This window comes from Sparassis crispa, assembly GCF_003851025.1.
Source record: "Sparassis crispa DNA, contig_000002F, whole genome shotgun sequence".
Taxonomy (NCBI): Eukaryota; Fungi; Basidiomycota; class Agaricomycetes; order Polyporales; family Sparassidaceae; genus Sparassis; species Sparassis crispa.
In genome coordinates, this window is record NW_020939749.1 from 1,727,275 (window position 1) to 1,751,194 (window position 23,920).

At 52.2% G+C, this 23,920-nt stretch overlaps 12 protein-coding genes across 12 annotated transcripts; 6 read left to right on the forward strand and 6 right to left on the reverse strand.

Annotated features, from left to right (window-relative positions):
• Positions 1-420: 420 nt before the first annotated feature.
• On the forward strand, positions 421-3,672 carry SCP_0305840 (Glucosidase 2 subunit alpha; the record flags this gene model as incomplete). The annotated part of the gene is made up of 7 exons (XM_027755976.1): positions 421-1,135; positions 1,188-1,816; positions 1,880-2,149; positions 2,213-2,314; positions 2,368-2,566; positions 2,619-3,004; positions 3,061-3,672. The coding sequence occupies 7 exons, from the start codon at positions 421-423 to the stop codon at positions 3,670-3,672; spliced, it is 2,913 nt and encodes a 970-aa protein (XP_027611777.1).
• Positions 3,673-3,823: 151 nt separating this feature from the next.
• Positions 3,824-5,221, reverse strand: SCP_0305850 (hypothetical protein; the record flags this gene model as incomplete). The annotated part of the gene is made up of 3 exons (XM_027755977.1): positions 3,824-4,494; positions 4,578-4,848; positions 4,925-5,221. 3 exons carry the CDS (start codon positions 5,219-5,221, stop codon positions 3,824-3,826), a joined length of 1,239 nt encoding a protein of 412 aa, XP_027611778.1.
• Positions 5,222-6,900: 1,679 nt separating this feature from the next.
• On the reverse strand, positions 6,901-7,200 carry SCP_0305860 (hypothetical protein; the record flags this gene model as incomplete). Its single annotated transcript, XM_027755978.1, has 1 exon — positions 6,901-7,200. The coding sequence occupies one exon, from the start codon at positions 7,198-7,200 to the stop codon at positions 6,901-6,903; it is 300 nt and encodes a 99-aa protein (XP_027611779.1).
• A 2,559-nt stretch (positions 7,201-9,759) lies between these two features.
• Positions 9,760-10,173, reverse strand: SCP_0305870 (hypothetical protein; the record flags this gene model as incomplete). Its single annotated transcript, XM_027755979.1, has 1 exon — positions 9,760-10,173. The coding sequence occupies one exon, from the start codon at positions 10,171-10,173 to the stop codon at positions 9,760-9,762; it is 414 nt and encodes a 137-aa protein (XP_027611780.1).
• A 1,686-nt stretch (positions 10,174-11,859) lies between these two features.
• Positions 11,860-13,576, forward strand: SCP_0305880 (Glutaryl-CoA dehydrogenase, mitochondrial; the record flags this gene model as incomplete). The annotated part of the gene is made up of 11 exons (XM_027755980.1): positions 11,860-11,957; positions 12,044-12,153; positions 12,296-12,321; positions 12,384-12,502; positions 12,576-12,642; positions 12,701-12,861; positions 12,915-13,089; positions 13,158-13,291; positions 13,343-13,395; positions 13,456-13,463; positions 13,517-13,576. 11 exons carry the CDS (start codon positions 11,860-11,862, stop codon positions 13,574-13,576), a joined length of 1,011 nt encoding a protein of 336 aa, XP_027611781.1.
• A 2,417-nt stretch (positions 13,577-15,993) lies between these two features.
• On the reverse strand, positions 15,994-16,356 carry SCP_0305890 (hypothetical protein; the record flags this gene model as incomplete). The annotated part of the gene is made up of 1 exon (XM_027755981.1): positions 15,994-16,356. One exon carries the CDS (start codon positions 16,354-16,356, stop codon positions 15,994-15,996), a length of 363 nt encoding a protein of 120 aa, XP_027611782.1.
• A 281-nt stretch (positions 16,357-16,637) lies between these two features.
• On the reverse strand, positions 16,638-17,066 carry SCP_0305900 (hypothetical protein; the record flags this gene model as incomplete). The annotated part of the gene is made up of 1 exon (XM_027755982.1): positions 16,638-17,066. The coding sequence occupies one exon, from the start codon at positions 17,064-17,066 to the stop codon at positions 16,638-16,640; it is 429 nt and encodes a 142-aa protein (XP_027611783.1).
• A 939-nt stretch (positions 17,067-18,005) lies between these two features.
• SCP_0305910 (hypothetical protein) lies at positions 18,006-18,347 on the reverse strand (the record flags this gene model as incomplete). The annotated part of the gene is made up of 1 exon (XM_027755983.1): positions 18,006-18,347. One exon carries the CDS (start codon positions 18,345-18,347, stop codon positions 18,006-18,008), a length of 342 nt encoding a protein of 113 aa, XP_027611784.1.
• Positions 18,348-19,184: 837 nt separating this feature from the next.
• On the forward strand, positions 19,185-19,583 carry SCP_0305920 (hypothetical protein; the record flags this gene model as incomplete). Its single annotated transcript, XM_027755984.1, has 1 exon — positions 19,185-19,583. One exon carries the CDS (start codon positions 19,185-19,187, stop codon positions 19,581-19,583), a length of 399 nt encoding a protein of 132 aa, XP_027611785.1.
• Positions 19,584-20,791: 1,208 nt separating this feature from the next.
• On the forward strand, positions 20,792-21,079 carry SCP_0305930 (reverse transcriptase-rnase h-integrase; the record flags this gene model as incomplete). Its single annotated transcript, XM_027755985.1, has 1 exon — positions 20,792-21,079. One exon carries the CDS (start codon positions 20,792-20,794, stop codon positions 21,077-21,079), a length of 288 nt encoding a protein of 95 aa, XP_027611786.1.
• Positions 21,080-21,109: 30 nt separating this feature from the next.
• On the forward strand, positions 21,110-21,763 carry SCP_0305940 (hypothetical protein; the record flags this gene model as incomplete). The annotated part of the gene is made up of 1 exon (XM_027755986.1): positions 21,110-21,763. One exon carries the CDS (start codon positions 21,110-21,112, stop codon positions 21,761-21,763), a length of 654 nt encoding a protein of 217 aa, XP_027611787.1.
• Positions 21,764-23,310: 1,547 nt separating this feature from the next.
• Positions 23,311-23,511, forward strand: SCP_0305950 (hypothetical protein; the record flags this gene model as incomplete). The annotated part of the gene is made up of 1 exon (XM_027755987.1): positions 23,311-23,511. One exon carries the CDS (start codon positions 23,311-23,313, stop codon positions 23,509-23,511), a length of 201 nt encoding a protein of 66 aa, XP_027611788.1.
• Positions 23,512-23,920: the final 409 nt, after the last annotated feature.

The window sequence follows — 23,920 nt, forward strand, 5'->3', positions numbered from 1 at the left end:
GGAGGGGTTGGCGAGCGCGAGTTGCTGCCTTTATGTTCCAGCGTTCAGGCAACCGAACATGAGATTGATGTGGCTATCTCTGTCCTCCGCCGGCACGCCACGCCTGAAATCCGCAGCTGCACGGCACGTCGAGAATGTTTTCCTCGCAAAGAGTAGTAGAGGATGTCCGCCTGCGTTTGTTTGACGGGAAAGATGTCGCAGGAGAATGTGCATGGGACCAACACGAGCCCCCGACGCGTCGAAACGCGTGAAACATCCTTCCGTCTTTCGATCGCTAACCGGTGTGGCGGGGTAGATTGCCGGACACGTGCACTCAGCCAGCAATGCTTCCGAGTGAACTGAACGCATTCTCGAGGCTCCCTGTTTCTGTCTCTGTCTGTGTCTGCGTTGACAATATTCCCAAGAGAACAGCTATATACCATGCGGGCATTGGGCTCGTTGCTGCTGTTGCTGATTACCCTGCCCTCCGTGTTGGCCGTTAAGTCACAAGACTTCAAAACATGTTCGCAAGCTGCATTCTGTCGCAGAGGTCGCGCCCTATCCGCTAGAGCAAAAACCTCGTCTACATGGCGCTCTCCTTACTCTGTGGACCCATCTACTATTGCCATTGCACCAGAGGAGGCGTCCTTCACCGCCGGCGTCAAGTCGTCCATCTACCCAGAAGTCAACTTCGGCTTAGACGTCCGTGTACATAAGGACGGCGTAGTCCGCGTTCGCATGGACGAGGTGGGAGGTCTAAGGAAGCGCTACGATGAGGCGGCATCCTGGGCGCTGCTGGCAGAGCCCGAAATTAGTCGGGAAATCAAGTGGACAGCGGGCAAGAATGAAGTTCGAGCTGTGTACGGGGACAAGAAGGAATTCGAAGTTGTGGTCGCGTTTTCGCCTCTCAAAGTTTCGCTTTTGCGGAAAGGCAAGGAGCAGGTAGTCCTGAATGGCCAGGGTCTCCTCCACATGGAGCATTTCCGCACCAAGGAGTCCGTGGAGAAGACCGAAGCCATTGCTGAGGAGGGTGTTGACTCGGATGGCTCTCAAGTTGTTATGCAGCAGGTTAATGCACGCGCATGGTTCGAAGGTGAGACGGAAGATGGCTGGTGGGAAGAAACGTTTTCCTCGTGGACCGACTCCAAGCCCAAAGGTGAGTGCGCTCCGATATGAATCCTTGAGCACTTTTCTAAGATTTGCCTGAGGACCCGAATCATTATCTCTGGATATCTCTTTCCCTAACCACGGGCACGTCTACGGCATTCCCCAACACGCCACGAGTCTTTCGCTCCCCACTACGAGCGGCGAATCGGCCTACTACTCCGACCCCTTCCGGCTCTACAACACAGACGTCTTCGAGTACCTTGCGGATTCTCCCATGTCGTTGTACGGCTCTATCCCGCTGATGCACGCGCACTCCACGGCATCCACCGTGGCCGTCTTCGACGCAATCGCGTCCGAGACGTGGATCGACATCGCGCACGGCTCCCCCGGCGCGACAGAGACACACTGGATATCCGAGTCAGGCATCCTCGACGTGTTCCTCATCCCGGGTCCGACGCCCGCGGACGTGTTCGCCCAATACACAAGGCTCACCGGAACCCCCGCGCTTCCCGCGCACTGGGCGCTCGGCCACCACCAGTGCAGGTGGAACTACATCAGCTCGGACGATGTCCGCGACGTTCAGCGACGCTTCGACCAGGCGGACATACCCGTCGACGTGTTCTGGCTCGACATCGAGTACGCGGAGGAGCACAAGTACTTCATCTGGGACAAGAAGACCTTCCCCGACCCCGTCGAGATGACGAAGGACGTTGAGGCGATAGGCCGTAAGGTGCGTGGGGCGTCTCGAGCTCGAGCATCAGGAAGGTTGGATTCCGACTGATCCTCCGCGCAGATGGTCGTCATCGTCGACCCGCACCTGAAGCGCACGAGCAACTACCCTGTCTACCAGAGTGCGAGCGACCTCGGTTTGCTCGTCAAGCAGAAGAACGGTGAGAGTGAATACGAGGGCTGGTGCTGGAGCGGCGGCAGCGCGTGGATAGACTTTTTCAATCCGGCGAGCTGGGACTGGTGGAAGTCGTTGTTCAAAACCGAGGAAGACCCCAATCATTGGACATGGACAGAAAGTACCGTCAACACTTACATCTGGAACGACATGAATGAGGTCTGGGTGTTCTCCATCCATCGGAGCGATTGCCTGATCTGATGGTTACACCTAATGTTTTAGCCCTCGGTATTTAACGGTCCAGAAATTAGCATGCCCCGAGATAATGTCCACTATGGTGGGTGGGAGCACCGCGACATTCATAACATCAACGGAATGCTCCTCGTTGGTATCTATTAGAATTTTCTCTTCTCCTTGCTGACCTCGATATGTCGCAGCCAAATATCACTTCCCAAGCCCTCATGGCCCGCACGGACCCATCATATAGGCCATTTGTGCTCACTCGCTCCTTCTATGCTGGCTCTCAGCGATTCGGAGCGATGTGGACTGGTGACAACCTCGGAACGTGGGAGCACATGGCAGTCGGTGTCAAGATGGTTCTCGCGAACAACATTGGCGGCTTCAGCTTCGCAGGATGTACGTCTGTATTTTTTTTTCTACCGTTGCTGTCTCTGACGCGACGGGCCAGCCGACGTCGGTGGGTTCTTCGGCAACCCCGAGCCAGAGATGCTCGTGCGGTGGTACCAAGTCGGCGCGTTTTCGCCTTTCTTCCGGGCGCACGCGCACATCGACACGAAGCGGCGGGAGCCGTACCTGCTCGACGAGCCGTACAAGAGCATGCTCCGCAGCATTCTGCGCCTCCGCTACAGCCAGCTGCCGGTGTGGTACACCGCGTTCCGCGAGGCGAGCGTCACCGGCATGCCCGTGCTGCGCCCGCACTACGTCGTGTTTCCGAAGGACGAGGCGGGCTTTGCGGTCGACGACCAGTATTTTGTCGGCTCCTCGGGCCTGCTCGTCAAGCCCATCGTGAAGAAAGGCGTTAAAGAGATCTCGGTGTATCTCCCCGAAGACCAGGCGCGTGTCACTCCGTTCGTGCTTGCCTGAGATGACCTGCTGATATCTGTCGCTAGGTTTATTATGACTACTTCACGCACTACGCGTACCACGGTGCAGCGAAGGGCAAGAACGTCACGATCCCTGCCGAGCTGTACAAAACGCCGCTGCTCATAAGCGGCGGGTCCATCGTCCCGACGCGCGAGCGGCCGCGGCGGTCGTCGCCGCTCATGGCGCATGACCCGTTCACCCTGCGTGTCGCGCTCGACAAGAGCGGTGGGGCGCGTGGCGAGCTGTACCTCGACGACGGCGTGACGTATGCCCACCAGAAAGGCCAATTCGTCTGGCGGGAGTTCGGCGCGCAGAAGGCGGGCAAGGGCGTGCGCATCAGCAGCAGGAACCTCGCCTCTCAGAAGCCTGCGGAGGCGGTCGATGGGGTCGCGCTGGCTACGTATGATAACGCGAATGAGTTTGCGAGGAGTATCGCAGGGGTGAGGGTCGAGCGGGTCGTCGTGTTCGGGCTCGCTGCGAAGCCGATGAGCGTGAAGGTGCAAGGCGGCGCTGAGCTGAGCTTCGAATTTACGCCGGGCGTCGCCGCGGCGGGCAGGGAGGGAGGCGCGAGTGTGCTAGTCATCAAGGACCCTAGCGTGAGCGTGACGAGGGATTGGGAGATTGTCGTCCAAGTGTGATATGTATACTAGAACTGCTGTGAATCATCGTTTTCTCTCTGACAGACGAAATCAGGTTCCTAATATTCTTGCGCATTGTTATTCGCAATGTCAAAGACTGGATACGTAGAGTAGTTGTAGAGTATCCTGCGCCAAGCAGTCCCACACCGCCTCAGAACCACTTCTCGCCCATAATCTTCCACAGCCTTTCCCTCACAGAAAGCATCGTACGCTCCGCTTTCTTCTTCTTTTCTGCCTCCTCCAGCTTCGCTTGCTCCGCCTTTTGCGCCTGTGAGGGCAGTGGCGTGCGAGCGTTTTCACGGGCCTGGGCAAGGATGCGTTCGCGCCGCGAGAGCTGCGGTGGGGCCCTGGGCTCCTCGGTCTTCTCAGCGGTATGCGGAACGGATGTCTCGACGACAGGCGGTACAGTCTCAACTGTGGGAGGGATAACACTAGCAGATTGGACAGGGTCTGACCAGGATGAAGATGTCGCAGCGGGTTGTTCAGGTGGTGGTGTGGCGGGTTTTGCTGGTGGTGCACGCGCTGCCGAACGAGTGAAGGCAAGATTATCCGCTTCAGCTTGTGTATCGAATTCGTGCCCCACATGACCTTCAAGTTGTTGAGGTGACCCAAACGAGTCTACCTTGTGCGTCTCGGCAGGGCTCTCCTCCACCTGCCGCGGCCTGCGGGTCGAGTTGCCTTTAACCTGTCTCATCCAATGGGTCGCCTCGGGTGGAGTATCCGGGGTGGGTTGGAAGAATCCACCCCATGAACGATATGCCTGTTGGAACGCGCCATTGCTCGTCTTGTCAGGCTTCACGGATGTGAGATAAAAACCAAACTCTGGTCGAGCGAATACCGGCGAGACACGAGTAGACGCTCAGTGTGATACGAGGGCGAAGATCGAAAGAGCGTTGTTCACTCACTGGAGAATTCGATCTTCACGTCCACCGTTCTCGTCTTAACCTGCCCTTCCACCTCTCCTACCGCCAACTCCTGCTCCTCTGGACCTTGCCAATCCTCCGACAGGAGTAGATCCTGCAGGTCGTCTAGTCCTACATTACCAGGGCGGTCCGTGTCTACGACAGGAACTTCCAGTTGGGTGATCCTTTTCGCATCCCTGACGCGCTCGTATGATGCGGGGTCCTCAAAGCGAGCCCAGAAAAATGGAGCATATTGCGACCGAAAGTCATAGTCCTGATATAACGCGCCTCAGTGCGTTAGAAACGCCACTGCCGCCTCCCGTAGGAAGGAGACGATGTGCACCGCTCACCCGTGAAATGCTATATTCGCGTATTTTCCCATACTTGCGCTCGATTCCGCGAATGAGTGAAAATACCTCGGGCATTGACTGGATGCCGTCCCATGGGCGCACGATTATGCCAGCTTTGTCCTCGTCGAAAGCTGGCGCCTTTTGCTGGTCAGCGTGGCGATCGGCTTCAGGTACAGGTGGAAAGGAATCGAGAGGTGGTGGCAGCTCTGTAGATATAGATTGGCCCTCCGTCGCGAGGGCGCGTCGGGCGCACTGCCTGAGGCTCGCGCTACAGGAGGGACGTATTCGAGCAAACATGCAGACCGTAGAGGTGCGAAATTGCGAAGTTCGCAGACACTTCGCATGCACGTGATGCGAGCCTCCAATTGGCCCGGGCTTGTCACGGTTGCATGCACTCAGGTTTGCACGCTATCCTCAGTCCAGCGTCCCAGAATAATTGCATTATCGTAAGCTGTGTTGTCCATATGGGCTTCGTCCCTGTGTTTGTGATGGGCTCACTACTCGTGTGATAGGACGTGCGAGGATGCATTCCTTGCGGCTTGCGTTGCCCCCGGAATTGGTCGATCTCATTCTGGACCACTTTTTTGACGACGACCCCACCCTCATAGCATGCAGCCTGACCTGCCGCATGTGGGGTGCGAGAACACGCCGCTGCATCTTCCGCACCGTCACGCTGAAAGATGCTGAAGACTATTTGACTTTTGAGGGGCTGCTAAAAGAATCACCCGACCTGGGTTCTTGCGTTCGTAACCTCGCCATCGGCTCTTGTGACCAGAGTGGGTGATTCAATCAAAAGACGCCACGCATCAAGAACCTTCCGAACGTAAATTACCTCTCTATCAAGAGTTGGTCAGCCACCGACATGTCGCACGATATCAGGGTCAATTTGCCCGTGCTACTTGCGACGGTGAAATTCCTCAGGCTTGACGGTGTCATCATAAGCAAGGAGGATCTATTGCATTTGCTGCGCGCAAGCCCCCGTCTTTCTACTCTGGCTCTAACTCGATTTTTTGCGGTGCGAGACGATCCCGAGCCCGCGACCAGTTCAACTGCCAGAGCGATTGGTGTCGATTCCTTGAAGTGCGACCCAAGCTCAGGGTGTTCATTGATGGCTTGCTTGTCTCGAGCTTCGGTAAGGGTCTGTATCCGCAAGCTTGAAATAAAGGGGCTGGCGTTGGCAGATAGCCTGGTTCTCATAAAGCAGCTGGTGCATGCAGCTGGTGCACATGTGGAAGAATTAACATTCTCACTACTGGGCTCCGTCGAACTATGCCCGTCCGCCTGGCAAGAGTGCACTGACGTCGAGAACTTTCCGCGACTCACATCGCTCCACATTCGGTCTCATTACTTTCCACAAACACGTCACGTAGCAGGTCCTCCCCTAGACAATATTCCCTTCTTGTTATCCCGAATCAAACCTGTGCACACCCGCCTGGAGAAGGTCACCATCAGCATAGAAGCATTCCAGGTATTCGCGGTCCCACCAGCGTTCTACCCAAGCCGCTGTATGGATTGGAGCCGGTTGGACCAAAGCTTGTCTAACAATGCGCAGGACCGTCCACATCTGGAGGTCATCTTCCAGATTTGCTGTCCTGGGGATGTGCCGGACAGAACCTTCGAAGCAATGGTGGAAGTCATCACGGGTTGTCTACCGATGCTTCGAGCTATGAAGACACGACTTGGGGTGGTTTGCGGTACGAGATGGTTCGACTATCCAACGTTCCACGGAGATTTCGTAGATCCAGTTCTGCAGCGGTGGTTCTCATAGTCGACACCGCTGTTGTCCGTGCATCTACGCGTTGCCACTGCATGCGAGAAGGTATGTTGTCTCATGGAAATTGTTCAACATTGTTACATGTTACAATATGTATCTAAAGAATGCGATCCCACACACATATATTCCTCAAAAGCAAAAACCATTGGATATCAATATACTGACAGCTGCCGGCATCTAGCTCCTTTGGTTAGCGTAGCATTCAAGACCCCCGTTCGTCAGAAGACCCCTCCCTCAGGCTCTGCGAACGGAGTATGCCCATCGGCGCATCCTCCGCACGACTCGACGAAGTCACGGCCTTCTCCGGGTCTCTGTCTTCCTCTCGTGCCGCCTTCTCCTGCGCACAATCGTCCATGCGCAACCCCTCCTCGTCGCCCCGTGTCAGTTCCTTGTGGCGGATCATTAGCACGCTCACTAGCGTAGCAGCCGCGGAGAGACTAGCATTCGTGATGAAAACCGCCCGGAAACCACGGGTGTATCTCGCCAGAATCCGCACGGCCATAGCGGGCGTGATGCCCAGCGTGGAGAGGGAGTTGCAGATGTCGTGGAAGACAAACGGGCACCGACAAGTGTGGGGTCGGCGAGTATCTTACCGATTATCGAGGAGGATAGGCCGAGGGGATCATAGAGTGCCTAAGCGAGTTGTTGCTGTGGTGAATTATACAGCTGGAGTATTGTGACAATATTCGACGTACATGATTGTTGAGCAAAGAGCAAGAGACAGTGTGCCGCCAAGTAGACGGATGAACTGTGGTTTCGCCCGCAAATTTCAAAGTAACTAATCAGTAAGACTTATCTCATGAACAGTGAATGGTCGTACATTCTGTACGGCGGTGACGACGGACAAATCCGTCTGGACACTCTGGCTTGTGCAGCCACGGTTGTTGTTTGCAGTGTCTGCAGTTGAAATATAACTGCTTACTCGGTAGACACGCGATTTCACCTACCTGTCCCGGACCCAGTCCAGCGAGGAGCATGAAGAATACAAGCAGCCCCTTAGACGTGCGGTCGGTCACGGTAGAGAGACACCCGCAGCCGACTGCCCAGACAGCGAAGCCTGTGTGGATGATGGTCTAGTATGAGGACGTGTCAATGAGAATCAGGAGCAGAGTCATGTCTTAAGGGGACGGAGGACGTACACGATATCGGCCGGTTCTGCTCACCATCACAATCCAAGCAGTGAGCATCAGTACAAATGCGGCTCAAGAATTATACCCCTTCTTGCTCTGAGTAATCTCGAGGAGTCGTCACCAGCGCCTTGTGGGTGTCGAACGTCTGTACAATCTTGCCCGAGTGCACCTCGAGGCTGTGGTGAGAAGAACGGTCTTGATTGGCCCCGAGGGGCGTGTGGTGTCGTACGCGAGCAGAACTGTTCCCGCACCGAGCAACAGCCGTGTACGCGAGTGGGGATGAAAGGCGCAAGCAGCGATGGCGCCCGTGCCCGCGGACAGCCCGCGAAGCACGGTGTGTGCACCGTGCGTGAGGTTGTGGACATGTGCTGCAGCCGCGGACGTGGTTGCAAGCAGGGAACCGTCGTTGGACAGCGCGCGTCTCAGTACATCTAACCAATTTTTTTGTTAATACAGAACGGTGCACAAACCATCATGCTTGCCGTCTTTACTACAGAATCTCTTATCTGCCTCGATCAACCTGCGCTGAAACGGCCACCGTCCACTGCTCCATCAACTTCTTCATTGCTCTCAGAACCAGTCTGTTGCACTTGGGCGCCAGATAACAGTTCAGTCTTTCTCGCAACGTCCACAGATATCCAACAATACAATGCTGCTGGAACATTCACCAGGTCCGTCCACGTATGCAAATCTGGACCGATAACTGCCCTGGCCAGCAAGGACAAAGGCAACACCATCATCTTCAGCACTGCGCAGCAAGTCCACGGGGCGCGAAGATACGACACGCACAGCGGCGAAACTAGTAGTTGTCTGGTTGACGAGGACGGGAAGGAGAAAGGTACCAGACCGGATGGGCGAGTAGCTAAGGGCGACTTAGAAGAACTGTGGTAGATAGAAAAGCGTGTCATAGAAGATGATACCATTGCATTGTTTGAGAACAACTATGGCATAGAGAGAAATTCGAACTCACTTGATGAACATGGTGATAAAGACCCCGGAAACAGTGACATGTTTAGAAATATACACTGCATGTGTGTCACTATAGGGTTCAGCAAGAATTTATAATCAACGCACTAGGTATAACGGGTAGAGATGCACCTCGCCACTCCCAGACACAGAAAGGAGAAACAATAAGGATGCCGCCGAAAAGAGTTGCAAGCACAACTGCTGAAGCCCATGGGAAGGTCACACCTCCATAGCACGGATAGCACAATCAAGCTCTGAGTTAATCACCAGCATATCGAGCCCCAACGCACCCAAATCAGTGGGAGAAGTTATGAGTATAGCATCCACTACCTCGATGTAGTAACCCTAACCCTACCCTATGCTTACATCCAAGCATTCGAAGAGCTGCTTACCTCTGGAAGTTGCCTTCGATAGGTTTGAGCGGGAGAACAAGGAGAACGATACACATTGCGGTGAAAGAGATGGGGAGAGTAACCCAGAAACACCACTGAGTGATTCAAGTCAGTGGGAGAAGAAACTCGGTGCAATAATCATATCGTCAACTCCAAAGACTAAAGGAATGAGGTTACTAACCCGCCAAGAGACATTTTCTGATAGGACACCACCAATCAAAGGACCGGTGGCATAGCCAAAAGCGACGACCCCACCAATGATGCCCTGATATTTACCCCTACATAGATTCAGAGCAGACGTAGACCAGCACGCGTGAGACAGTATTCTTTAAAATCTTCATGAACTGCAAACACACCGTTCACGTAGAGTCACCACATCAGAGATATCAATTTGTGCAATGCCGACGATGGCACCACCGCCCGCACCTGCAATGCAGCGGAAGATGATGAGGTCGATGATAGTACGCGAAAATCCCGCGGCGAGGTTGCCAAGCATGAAGATAGACATGGCCAGACTAAGGCCGGCCTTACGCCCAAAGATATCGCTGAAGCGACCATCTGGGGAAAAGACAATCAGCTACGGGGATTGAGGGAACATCGTATCTGCTCACAGAGCGGCTGGAAGGCAGTAGAGGTGAGCAGGTACCCGGACGGAACCCACGATACAATAGCGCCAGCGTCGAATGCATCAGATATTGTCGGAAGGGCAGTAGCAACGATGGTGGAGTCGAGACATGAGACGAGAATACAAAGCGAAAGGCCAGAAAATACTGTGATCACTTTCTTGAAGGGAACTAGATTGGTTTGGTCTGTGAGAGAAAGCGTCTCTGAACGGTTGGGAACTCTTGGTTCGTTCGGCTCAGTTGTGGGCAAATTGGACATGGCAAGAGCATCAGATATCGAGGGCATGGTTGGTGTCGATGCGCCGGTAGGCATGAGCGCGGGGGCAGGTTCAACGTCATATTCGTTAACACAAGAGCGGGACATTACTTCGCTGACTGTGGTTGATCGTGCGAAGAGGTTGGAAGAAACCTGACGGCCGACATCTCCGCTATCGAAGGTCGACTGCTCGTACAAAGAACCGATGAATCGGATGACCTGATGTAAATTTAGAAGTACAAGCAATCACGTGTCCGCATCATCATGATCGCAACTTGGACGAACGCGACGCGACGGACATCGTCAACTCAAATTTTTGGTTGAAGTTGAGCCCAAGAGACTAATACCGAACAGCAGCCGTGGAAAGTGTGGAAGGAGAGTTTCGAGGACGCACGCTGTAAGCCCTGCTGGAGGCTACGGGCCTCCCCGTACCACTCCGACTCGAGCAACATTCTCGCGTTCTGTAACTGACTATGCATCACAGGCTGAGCGATATTTCTTCAAAAAAGAAGCTCAGCTTACAGGTAAATATGATGTGGCAGACACGGAGATGTTGGCAGGCTTACCTAGAAAAACACCACATCCTCCCTAAGCTTGAGTCGCCACTACCTTATCGTAACCACGTAAGGAATACCTGATTGAACTGGAGCTGGAGGAGTATTATAATTGCAGTCTGCAAGTCGATGCCGATGGTCATGTCGTACAAGCTTTCATACCATGCAGGAGGTGTTCAAAATGATACACCCCCGACTGGTCCTTCGAGTTAGACGCTGTGTCTCGCGGAACTGAAGTTCAAGCTGTCCGATAATTCCTGCAACTGTGTAGTTTTTGAGTGCTGGAGGAGAGTTGTTGGTAGACGGGAGCGCCAGCGTGATGAACGTGGAAAGCGGGGTGGGAGGCGTAACTCCGCGAAAGTCTCCGCATTGACTCGGCGACGACGAGCCGTGACCGTGTTTTCCCCGGTTCCTCCATATCCTTCCTCAAACCATGAGTGCAACTCCCGCTTTTCGTCTTGTAAATTTTGGTAGCCTCAAGAGATTACCGCATATTCAGCATCAGGCGAAAAGGAGCCTTGCTCTCCCTGTGCAACGATCGTTCTCCTCATCTATCCCTTCGAGGGCCAGTTCAAGTATGTGTTAATTCCTACAGGTGCTCGCCGAATGTGCAGGTCTGTTATCGACCCTTGTCTGATATCTCTGTCTTGCAGAATATGTGGCGTTTGATTGGGAGGTACATCTAATTTTTGCGTCCTTACATTGTAATAACTCCACCATATCCCCTTTCAATTATCTAGGATCCTCTGAGCCTGGAGAGTCTTCTGACGGAAGAGGAGGTTGCTATACGGTATGTCTATTCGGTCAACTAAGTAAGGTTGTAGACACAACCAATTATTGGGATTTCCCAGCGATACTGCTAGAGCATTCTGTCAGGCAAGTTTTGTTCTAGCTGTTGTGCTAGTCGTGTTAAATCTTACCCCAACTAGTAGGAGAACCTCCTACCGCGCGTCCTTGAGGCTCAACGTACTGAAGGTCAGTCTGCGTTGTCTTACTTTCCCTCGGTGGCATGGCGCTGCGCTCTCTCGCGTCTTTCAACATCAACTCTGCTCTAACTTGATAACTGACGGATTCTCCATTTTCTGAATCCGTTCTGACTCTTATTTGGGAACCTCGCCATATGCGATGCATCGGTTGCGAAACTCTGTCCCCCGGCGCGACATAATCCCGAAATTACTACCCCACCACACATCGCCCGACCTTAACAACTCAAGAATTCAATCATGACATCCTTCCCGAGATGGGTAAGCTGGGCTTCCTGGGACCTACTATTCAGGGCTATGGATGCGCAGGTGTGAGCAGCGTGGCGTATGGACTCATTGCACGCGAGGTTGAACGGTCAGTCTTCGTCATTCGAATCGTTGCGTCTCAAACATATTCGAGCGTATCCCTTTGGTGGTGATTGTAACCTTTGCATCCCATAGGGTTGACTCTGGCTACCGCTCAACTTCTTCTGTTCAATCCTCCCTTGTGATGCACCCAATCAACGAGTACGGAAGCGACGCACAGAAGGAAAAGTATTTACCCCGACTTGGTGAGCTCCTTCCAGCTTCATGCAGCTACATATCTTTCAAATGTTTTGTATTCGGATACGACAATCCCGAAGCGATACCCTTACCGATTTGCATGGACTGCATCTCATTTGGTGTCACGAAACTGACGTCCGTGACCATTAGCGAAGGGCGAACTTATTGGATGCTTTGTATGTTCTTATGTTGTTATTTGATTTACTGTTTACCGTTTCATGATACCTTCCATTCGTAGGGCCTCACAGAACCAAACCATGGTTCAGATCCTGCGGGCATGGAGACCACTGCAGATCAAGTAGACGGCGGCTTTGTTCTAAACGGCGCGAAGACTTGGATCTCAAACGCCCCTGTCGCGTGAGCCTACTCTCCCGTCTTATGCCTATGTTCCTCCACAAACCTGCTAACAATTTGCAATATGCATACGCAGTGACGTCTTCGTTATCTGGGCTCGCTGCAAGTGGGACGATAAAGTGCGAGGTTTCCTCCTGGAGAAGGTATACATATTTGCCGCTCGAGGGCGCATGTGGAATAATCTAAAGATCTGCTTGATAGGGTACGAAGGGCCTGACTGCACCTGCAATCAAGCATAAGCTCGCGTTGCGGTGCTCCCTTACGGGCTCAATCTTCTTGGACAGTGTCGAGGTCGGACATGACGCCCTCCTGCCCAAGGCGAAAGGTCTAGGCGCACCCTTCGGTTGTCTGAATAACGCCAGGCATAGTTATCTCGTATTACGACCGTGTCATTCTCGTCTTACATGAAATTCAGGTACGGCATCTCGTGGGGTGCCATCGGTGCCCTAGAGGACTGTATCAACCGAACACGTGCATATGCACTTGAACGCCACCAATTCAACCGACCACTCGCGTCGTTCCAGTTGGTGCAGAAGAAACTCGTGGATGCGCAGACCGAGGCTGTTTTAGGTCTGCATGCGAGCTTGCAGGTGCGTTTATCCGCTATAAAGTTGGTCCTGGTGCGTGTTGAGATGCTGACATCTTTCATACTTTTTAGGTCGGCCGTCTCAAGGATGCTGGGAAGCTGGCCCCAGAGATGATTAGCGTCGTGAAGCGTAACAACTGTGGTAAAGCCCTTGAGCACGCACGCAAGGTGCTGGATATCCTGGGCGGGAACGCGTGCTCGGACGAGTCAGTTACTCGCTTCTATCACGGTGTCTGTGTATCTGATCGCGCATATAGGTACCATGTAGGGCGTCATGTTGCGAATCTGCAAGTCGTCAATACGTACGAAGGTAAGAGTAAAATGTGGTACGCTTGGGTCGGACTGCTAAACATAATGCCGTGACGAACAGGGACATATGTACGTTATTTCATGTGTCCCTGCGGTGGAAATGCTCACTATATTTTCATCAGGATATACACACCCTCATTCTGGGAAAAGCCATGACAGGAATCCAAGCATTCGCAAATTAGGTTGTACAAAAAAGCAATCATATGCTCTGTATGATACAAGGTGGATCGCACAACTTACAAATATGATGAATGGATGCACAAGTTCAGCCCTGGTGAGAGGAAACAACGCAAGATAAAATCATTCGATGACATGGTTCGCCTTACTCGCAAGTCATGCGTCCGCATTTCTCAAAGTTGGATCGATCCATTCAAGCTCAAATACGTCAAACACCTCCTTCTCCGTCTTTGGGAAAATTTGTTTGGAATCGTACCGGCGAGTTCTGCTCGTCGTGTGAGCGATAGTCACTAAATTAAAAAAGCAACACACACATTGCGGAGCTGTCAAATTTCATGGAGCTGTTTATTCGCACGCCCACGTCGGTAAATGTGAGTCTTGACTAGGAATGAAAACGACATACAATTTATCTTTCGCCCATTGCCTGAGATCTCGTTGAAACATGATGGAGCCGCTCCTACACAGAAAACACCGTGAGCTACATACTCCCCAGAAGTACTGACCTGGGTGAGTTCAGTGAGCTTACCATCCGACGACGGCTGTCCAGTAGACTTCGGGGGGTGCGAAGATGAGGTCAAGCCGTCTGCGAACCCCGCGCGCGAAAGGGGAAGACGGTGGGAGGACAAACACGGTCAATGACTTCTCGAGCGAGTCCCAGTGTGTCGTGCGCAGGGGATTGTGCCCATGAAAACCAGATAGGTCTGGACATTAGATATCATGAGGAGCGGATGCGTAGCTACGCAGTCGGAACGTACGCATGACATGAGTGACCATTCCTGACCACGATCATGAGCAGAGCAATCCGAAGATAAACGAAGACCACCTTACCACTTTCGTGCAATCGGCTCACGAACCGCTTGCAGAGTCCCTTCACCCGCCCTGGATCTGGATGGGTAAAGACAATGTCGACATCGTTGTTCTCCGGCTTTCCTCGCCTGTAACTAGAGGTAGATGAACAACGCGTGAGCGATTGCAAGCTGAATCAATGAGGTGAACAGACCCGCCGACAATCGTTGACACGCACCCAGGCTCAAGCTCGTCGAGCTCAGCCATTACAACTTTGCCCATCTCCTCGACCTCGCCTCGGGGAATCCTGGTGATAAAGGAGATAAATAAACCTCGGGACCACATATATGAAAGGACGGGAGAAAAACAAACACGTACTTGAGGCTCAGATCCGCCCTCAATCCCAGGGCGATGCGGGTCCAATTTTCCCCCAGTCCTTCATCGCTCTCGCCTTTCTCGCCGCCGGAGTGACGTCCTTTCGCAGCACTGCGGGTGTCTGTGTGTTCTACCTCCACAAGCTCTGATGTCGGGGAATCGTCGACGCCGTAATATACTTCGAGGTCTTCCAACGACCGCAAGCCGAGATTGTATAAGCGGCGAGCAGTAGTGGGTCCAATGCCATAAATTGAGGAAAAGAGAGATAGTGTTTGGAAGCGCTCGGACGTGAGATGTTTCTCTGAGCGGTCAGAACCCGAGTTAGCGGTATGAGACGACTACAGGGAGTGTGAACGCACGGGCTTCGGTTATTTTCCCGGTCTTCGCGAATTCTTCAACCTTGAGACAGACGGTGGGTTAGCGGATAAAGGGATTAGAGGGTGGGGAAGAACATACCATTGCGCCAATTTTTGTACCGATGAAAGGAAGCTTCTCTACCTGTTTGAGTGATTTGATGGGATGAGGATAGGCTATACAGATAGATGAACAAGATGGGAGTACAACTGTTGGATTGTACACTTGCCCTTGATGACGGACACGGCGCGCTGATAGCTCAACGAGCTGCGTGCTTCTCCTTCCAGAGTTCTAGTGCGGTGCATGATATCCAGTTCTGCAACAAGACCCCCGTTCGGACAGACGAGAGGAGATGCGCGTTGGCATGCATAACGCGAAGCGTAGTTAAGTCGTGAAGTGTTGGTAGGTATCGGCGGAAAGGGCGGTTGAAGATTGGACGGGATCTTGACCGAGGTTAACGGAAGCTTAGGCATAGCTGCGGCTTGAGCAGACAAGGTGGAGGGCCCAGGAGAAGGAATGAGGGGACCGCGAGACTGATTGGCTCGAGATACGTGGTGCGGAGGAGAAAGTGAGTACTTTGGACTGCGCGAGGCGGCAGGAGAGGTGACAGGGGACGGGTAAAAAGAGGAATCTGAACAAGCACAGGGGGCGGCGTTGCACAGTGGGCAGTGGGTGATGATCTCCTCATGCAAGTCCTTTAATGCGACGTAGTCGCCGCAGGGAAGCGGTGAACCGTGTTTGATGGAGTCTCGTAGCCAGTCCAGGGTGACGACAGCTTTTGTTTTCTGGTGGACGATGGCTTCAGTAGAAGCGTTCTTGAGACGGCGTATCACGGCAAGTAGACATTCCAGCGGTACCGAGCGCAGGACTTCTCCAATCTTACGATCTTCACACCTCAAAAGATATCTCAAGAGTAGAGAAGTCCTGCATACAACTTGGAATGCAGAGCCAGCACGACGAAAATACTCACGGCAAGTTCCCAGGGAACGTGTCTCTCCAGCCGTCTGCGCATGCTCACAGCGGTGATAATCACGTCTGCGTCCTCGGCATGTCTGCAGACTGCGGCGGTGTGTCGTTCTGCGAGGAGGAAGAGCTCAGAGATCGTCGCTACATCAAGCTTGGCCTGAACGATGTATATCTTCACTTCAGGGAGAGCCTTATCCGACGGGGAAAGCCGCGCGTGCTTGGATGACCGAAGGATGGAGGAAGAAGACTCGGATTGGGAGTCGTCGTCCTCATGTGGTTGAGGGGCAGGTCGCTTGAAGGGCATGGCAGGTATACTAGTTTAAGTCTGAGTACCAGGACAACTCAACCGGGCCCGACGATAGCAAAGTCACTTTCGTAGAAGCTGTCCGAGGCCATCACGAGATACGACGTCACAGCTATCATTCAGCACCAAGTAGCCTATTATCGCTGCACCGGCCGTCAAATACTGTACAGTAAACGATTCTATCGCTTCAAATAAATCCATCGAACAGCTGCCTGTGAAGGGGGTTCACCATGCAAAACACCCGGTGGGACATCATTCGCCACTCACCCACATGCCGGCGATCATTGCAACTCCAAAGTGACTGCAGAATTGGTGCTCTGCACAGAAGCAGAGCCCAACGGCTGGTCATAAGGTGGGTTTCCCCATGCTACGCTTCCCTCCAGGCCGCTTCTCCAACGGGAAGATGTGACATTCCTACCGCGAGCTCTTCCAGAAGGGTCCTCAGCATGCTCGCTGATATGCAGGACCGGCGCTTTATGCGTGGTGTGGAGGCTGAACGATCCCTCATAGGCACGATGCAAGGACGCCCCGGCGGGTGCATTAGACGTCCTTGCTGAGAAGTCCAGATACGTGTCCACAGGAGAATCGACGAAGTGGACGTGCACTGGGCCATTGGAGGTCTGGGTAGAGACTTTGAATGCGCCGCCGGTCGAGTCGGGTGAGGACATTCGGACGGATGCTGTGATGGCTCTGCCGATTTCCGCTAGCATGAGTAACTCGCACCGGTGAGGGTGTCAAGTAAGTCCCCTTACCCGTTGGTGGTAATCATCGCAGTTTCTGTACTCTCTTCCCTGACGTTATCGTGGGTAAGGTGGGCGTAAACTTGTATTGGCGCGTTTGTTGTGACGAGTGAAAGATGACCAGATGTGCGAAAGTTACCCTGGATAGCGCCATTCGTGGTCTTAATATTTGCACTTTCTGCGTACAATGACTGAAAAAATGCTGTGAGATGCCGGCAGAACGCAAACTCCTGACACAACCTGAACTAACCTCGGCAACAATACGAGCGTTGGTAGATTTAAGATTTAGTGACTTGAAAGCAATCTTGCCGTCCAAACTGCTGATGTGGTGCGAAAATAAAGGAAGATCGGTCTCAAAGGCCGAAACGTTGAGATGTTGTTCAGAAGAGCGCGGAAATCGGACAGTCACGTAGAACTGGAGGGGGTCGTATGGTCCAACCATAGATGGTGTCTGTTAATTCCTAGTCATCATGAGTGTACAGGAGAGTGCTGTGGTCATTAAATACCAGTATTCCAATGCCGGTCTGGCCTTCTTGACGTTCCAGCAAGCACACATTGGTTGCGTCCCGTGGCTCCGTCGGTCCAACGAGTAAAGAGACATCGACATGTACACGATCCGCGTGTGCACCCTCTTCTTCCACGAATGTTATGCTTCCCCTTGCCAGAGATCCACGAGAGAATATGTACAAGACGTCTGCGGAGAGCGGCAACTCAAACGTGACTGTACGAAACGGTTCTGACGGGAACCTCTCCGCAGTCCCGCTGGCGCAGCGTATCACCTTGCCGTACTTTTCACCTGGGACCGGAAGCGGGAGCGGAATCTGAGGTGGGATCTGAGGTGAGTCCTCAGGTGGGCCCTCAGGAAGAGTCGCGGGAACGTTAGGGTCAACCCGATGCAACTACAACGTCTCAAACGGGGACTGGTAACAGACAGACGACTCCACTCACCCTGCGCCTATGGCTCTGTCCTACATCAATGGCGCTGCCGGTGAACACAACCAGAAGGAAATAGATGACCAACGCAACGCCGAACGCCTTGAAGAACCGCTTCCCTGCTGGTTCAGGGAGAGGTTCCGCGTCGATTATTGGGACATATCCTGAGCCACTGGGGACGGGGCCAGGGTAGGCTTGACCCTGCTGATAACCGGTATACGCAGGAGGCGCAGGATTGGTATCGCTGTGGTTCTGATCGCCGGGGAGCGGTTGCGCATTCTTGGAGGGCGAGGGCGGGGTATCATCCGTAATGATCATGGCGGTGGACAAGAGAACACACGCTAGAAGGACGAAATATGCTCTCGAGCGCTAGTACATGACGCGACTTAGCGCGATGACCGTATGATTCGCGCGACTGCAATCAGCTGCGGGTGCTGCGCCGCAACTGTTTCTGACTCCTTCTCCGGACATAACTTCCACTGTGAATAGAAACAAGGCAGGTACTGGACGATAACATATATTGGCAGACATCAATGTTGCTGAGCCTGTGGCCGTAACTGTTTGAGCTTGGAAGAATACCTAGTCACGCGTCGGCGCAGGACCCCCCGCAGTTCCCTATGAGCCCCGATGCCTGAATCCCCGAAATTGGACCCGCCGCAGGCCGGACCTCCGATTTCGGACCCCCGAAAATCGTCCAAAAACCGGTACAACTTATGTGCAGGACATCCCCGAAATTGTCCCCTTCTGCTAGAGGTTCAGTGCGAAACCCCCGAAAAATGGTCCCTGAGAGAAAATTTCCTGGAGACCTGTTGGAAAGTAGCGCCCATAGTAGCGCCCATAAAATTCTGAAGCCTCCAGAATTTTTCCCTTGGGACAGACAAGCCGAGGGCATGATTACAAAGAAAGATAAAGAAGGAAATTTGCTTATATAAAGTGGAGCGTCTAGAACTGTATATATACAGAAATCTATTTTAGGACGCGTAATCACGCACCCCGATGCATCTTGACCCGCCATCACTACCTTCCTATTTGGGAACTAAGGCACAATTTCTAACAGGTTATGAGCCCCGGCTCTAGCCAATAAATACTCGGATAACAACAGCCCCTATTGTGGCTACAAAAATTGTTACCCCCTTACTAGTACGAGAACAAATAATGTCGACCAGTGCTGATAATACGAGCAATAGCAATGCTTACCGAATCCCGCTCCTGAAGGAAGACAATTGGCTCCCGTGGAAGCGCCACGTCGAGGCCATCCTTAATGATAAGGGTCTCCAGGAGTATGTGACCAGAAAGACACCGAAGCCGCAGCCGAGTAATGACCCGGCCAATAGGGCAGCGAGAGAGGCGGAGATTAGCACCTGGGGAGAGAAGGACCTCAAGGCCCAGAATGTAATTGTGCTATCGCTGGGAGATTCCCAGATGGTTCACATTGCTGGAGCCGAGATGGGCCATGTGGGAGCAGCTTCGCACAGTCAAGGAACAGCGTGGACAGCATGGGATTCTCGCGCTGTGCCGGCACTTTTACCGGATGCAAGCCAAGGAAGAAGATAATATCTCCAGTCACATCACACAGCTATGACAGATCCAGGAACAACTCCACCTAATGGGGAAGGTTGTTTCTGACGAGGATTTCCAGCTCATTCTGGCTACCTCATTACCGGAGAGCTGGGACTCTTTCCTCAGCTCTTACTTTGGCGCCATGGGCGACAATGTTGGCGCCGAAGGTGCTGACAACGTGCGCCCTCAGCTTACATCACAAGAATTGATTGCCATCATTCTTGATGAAAATAGGCGAAGGCATGAGCGTGGCGAGCACAGCCAATCCTCGGACCAAGCCATGGTTGCCAAAGGAAAGAAGCGCCCCTTCAGGGAATACAAAAAATGTTTGATCTGCAGAAAGCCTGGACATCTTGGTAATGAGTGTTGGCACCGCGACAAGGTCAAATGTATGAATTGCGGAAAATTCGGGCATAAGGCCATGGATTGTCGGGCTAAAGGCGGCGGTAAAGCCGGACAGGGCCCGCCGATGAAACAGCAGAGGATGTGTTACGCTGGGGCGTACCACTTGTCCGAGGTTTGTCGAGCAAGTACTAAGTCGTTCGACGACTAAGTAAATGCGAGTCAAGAATCGAGAGTCAAGAAGATCACACAAGGACTAGGTGATAATCCCGTGTATTGAGAGGTAAAGTAACCAGATCGAGACTGGGGTTCCAGTCGACGATCTCAGCCTTATATACTAATAGTACATGCTGAGTAATACATGCCAGTAATGGCCGAGTCAGCGAGTACCCTCGCAGTGAGGGATGAGTCAGTGAGTACCCTCACAGTGAGGGATGAGTCAGTACAGGTTCTAGACTATGGTGTCATGGTCTAGAGAGAGAGTCCAGATCGAGTCGAGAGATATCGAGACTCGAAGTCTCGGGTCAACACGTAATCGTACAACGTAATCGAAAGGAAAAAGATAGGTACTCAACATACCATTGTAATATAAGCCCCTTCCTATGCCGCCTTTGCCCTCAAAGGCATTCCTACGTATCTCCTGCTTCCGACGGCATCACACTGTTCATCGGAAACCCTTCAATATTCAAGGAAACCCAGTACTGGCGATATTTGACCCACCAGGCGATACAGCGACTCCCGAATGGCCAACCAGAGGTGGTAATAAACCAGCCTCGGGACCCAGTATAGGGCGAATAACAAGGGATACGCGATCTGGGCGATTTAGTATCGCACAAAACACTTGGCTATGTAACACTGGCATGGACACACTGCTCTATAAGGCTAGCGGAAAATCGCAGGAATTGGTACAAGAGGCAATCCAAAAGGCAGGAGGAGCGAAGAAGGAGCTCGAAGAGCTCATCCCCTCCGACCTAATGGGATACAAAGACGTCTTCGAAAAGAAAGCGGCAGAATGGTTCCCAAGCTCACGGGCATGGGACCATGCTATCAATTTAAAACCCGAATTCGTACCAAAAGACTGCAAGATTTACCCTCTCTCTCCTAAAGAACAAACGGCACTCGATGAATTCCTAGACGAGAATACATGAAAAGGATATATTCAACCATCGATATCACCAATGGCATCCCCTTTCTTCTTCGTAGGAAAGAAGGATGGGAGCCTTAGGCCTTGCCAAGATTATCGATACTTGAATGAAGGAACGATCAAGAATGCCTACCCACTTCCTCTGATCACAGAACTCCTCGACAAACTCAAGGGAGCACGCTATTTTACAAAAATGGACCTTCGATCTGGATATAACAATGTATGGATCAAAGATGGCGATCAGTGGAAAGCAGCGTTCAAGACAAATCGAGGACTATACGAACCAACAGTGATGTTTTTCGGACTTTGCAACTCCCCGGCGACGTTTCAGAAAATGATGAACGAAATCTTTAAAGACCTGATCAATGAAGGGTGGATGATCATCTACATGGACGACATCCTTATCTTCTTGAATGACATGGAAGAACATCGACAACGTACACTTCGAGTCCTAGAACGACTCAAGCAAAATGATTTGTTCGTCAAACCGGAGAAATGCACGTTCGACTCCCAAGAAGTTGAATACTTTGGGATGATTATACGTCCAGATCATATTGGAATGGACCTAATCAAGTTGAAAGGGATCCAGGACTGGCCAGAACCAACAACGGTGAAGGCCGTTCGCGCATTCATTAGTTTTGCGAACTTCTACAGGAAGTTCATCGATCATTATTCCAAAATAGTATGACCGCTCACAGATCTCACGATGACGACAAAGAAACCAATATGAGAATGGACCCCCAACTGCCAACAGGTGTTCGATGTGCTCAAAGAAAAATTTGTCTCTGCGCCCATACTCCTCATGCCAGATAAGACGAAACCGTTTATCATTGAGTCCGATGCCTCACTCGTAGCCACAGGAGCAGTGCTTAGACAAACTAATGTCAATGGAGACCTCCACCCATGTGGATATTTGTTGAAATCATTTAACCCAGCTGAACGAAACTACGAAATCTATGACAGAGAACTATTAGGGATCGTTCGGGCCCTCGAAGAGTGACGTCACTACCTTGATGGCTCTCCCCACCCGATAATAATATGCAGCGATCACAAGAACCTGACCTACTACCGGACAGCCCAGAAGTTGAACAGACGCCAAGCACAATGGAGTCTTTTCTTATCACAATTTGAACTCCAATTGGTGCACGTTCCAGGAATGCAAATGATACAGTCGGACACCCTATCTCGGTTGCTTGGAAAGGGTGACCGAGACCATGATAACGAAGATTGTATCCTTCTCCCAGAAGCATTGCTTGTGCATTCGATATCGACACAATTATACCAAGATATTTGCGCACATTCGATTAAAGATCAAATTGTTCACGATGCGCTCCAAGCCTTGCAGCACAAAGGACCACCACCAATGAAATCTGCCCTCGATGATTGGAAAATCACCGACGGGCTTGTCCAATACCAAGGACGCATATATGTACCCCCAGTACAACCTCTCCGACGTGATATTATCAAGTTGTACCATGACACACCGGCCATGGGACACCCGGGTTCTTACAAAACCCTTGAACTCGTCCGACGTGATTTCTGGTGGCAAGGACTTTACTCTGCAGTGTGCGCCTATATAGAAGGATATGCAGGGTGCCAACAGATGAAGATCAATACGCACCCCACTAAATCTCTTCCAATGCTATACCAGCAACCCCGAACGCATTACCATTTTCCTGTTCATCAGTCGACTTCATCACAGACCTACCATTATCATGTGGTTCTGACTCTCTCATGGTCGTGGTAGACCATGACCTTATGAAGGGGGTAATTCTTTGCCCTTGCTTGAAGACGGTCACGGTGGATCAAACGGCAAAACTTTTCCACGAAAAAGTTTATTCCCGATTCGGACTCCCAGACACACTGATTTGCAATAGAGGAACACAATTCGCATCACACGTATTCCAAGAACTATGCAGGATACTGGGAATCAAGTCCTCAATGAGTACAGCCTACCACCCCCAGTCAGATGGAGAAACGGAGCACATTAACCAGGAACTAGAAGTGTACCTCTGACTCTACTGCGGTAACAACCCCGAGTCATGGGTAGACCGACTACCGGACCTCGAATTCTGCCATAACACACACGAACACTCAGCACGGAAGATGTCGCCATTCCGCATGATGATGGGATATGAACCACGCGGAATCCCGTCGGTACTCCCTAGGACAAATGTACCCTCGGTGGAAACTCGGTTATCTGAACTCCAGAAGATTCGAGATGAGGCCCTAGCCATGCACGAGCTAGCAAGACAGCATTTGGCAGAACAGATCAGGAAAGGCTCACCACACTTCACAAAGGGTCAGAAGGTCTGGCTCAACACAAAGAACCTGAACATTGGGTACCCGACACGGAAAATGGCTCCGAAACGTGAAGGCCCCTTTATTATTGAAGAACGCATAGGCCCCGTGGACTACCGCCTGACCCTACCATGAGGACGGAGAATCCACCCCGTATTCCACGCCAGCCTTCTATCACCTTACAAAGAAACGGAGATTCATGGCCCGAATGATACGAGACCACCACCTGACCTTATCGAAGAGCACGAGGAATACGAAGTCGAAGCAATCCTAAACCACCGACAAAGATACGGTTGGACCCAATACCTGGTCAAGTGGAAAGGATACGCTTCTGCCGAGAACTCATGGGAACCCGAAATGAATCTGACAAATGCCGAGAGACTACTAGGGGAATACAAAAGGCGACAACGCCTGCATCGTATCTCAGCAATCGCCCGCGTAGACCTTCACTACCTCTGAACCTCCACTATGCCATCATCTGGAGTGCAATCCATTATCGATGACTACTTTTCTGAAACTTCTCTGACTCCCTCATTATTCGCCC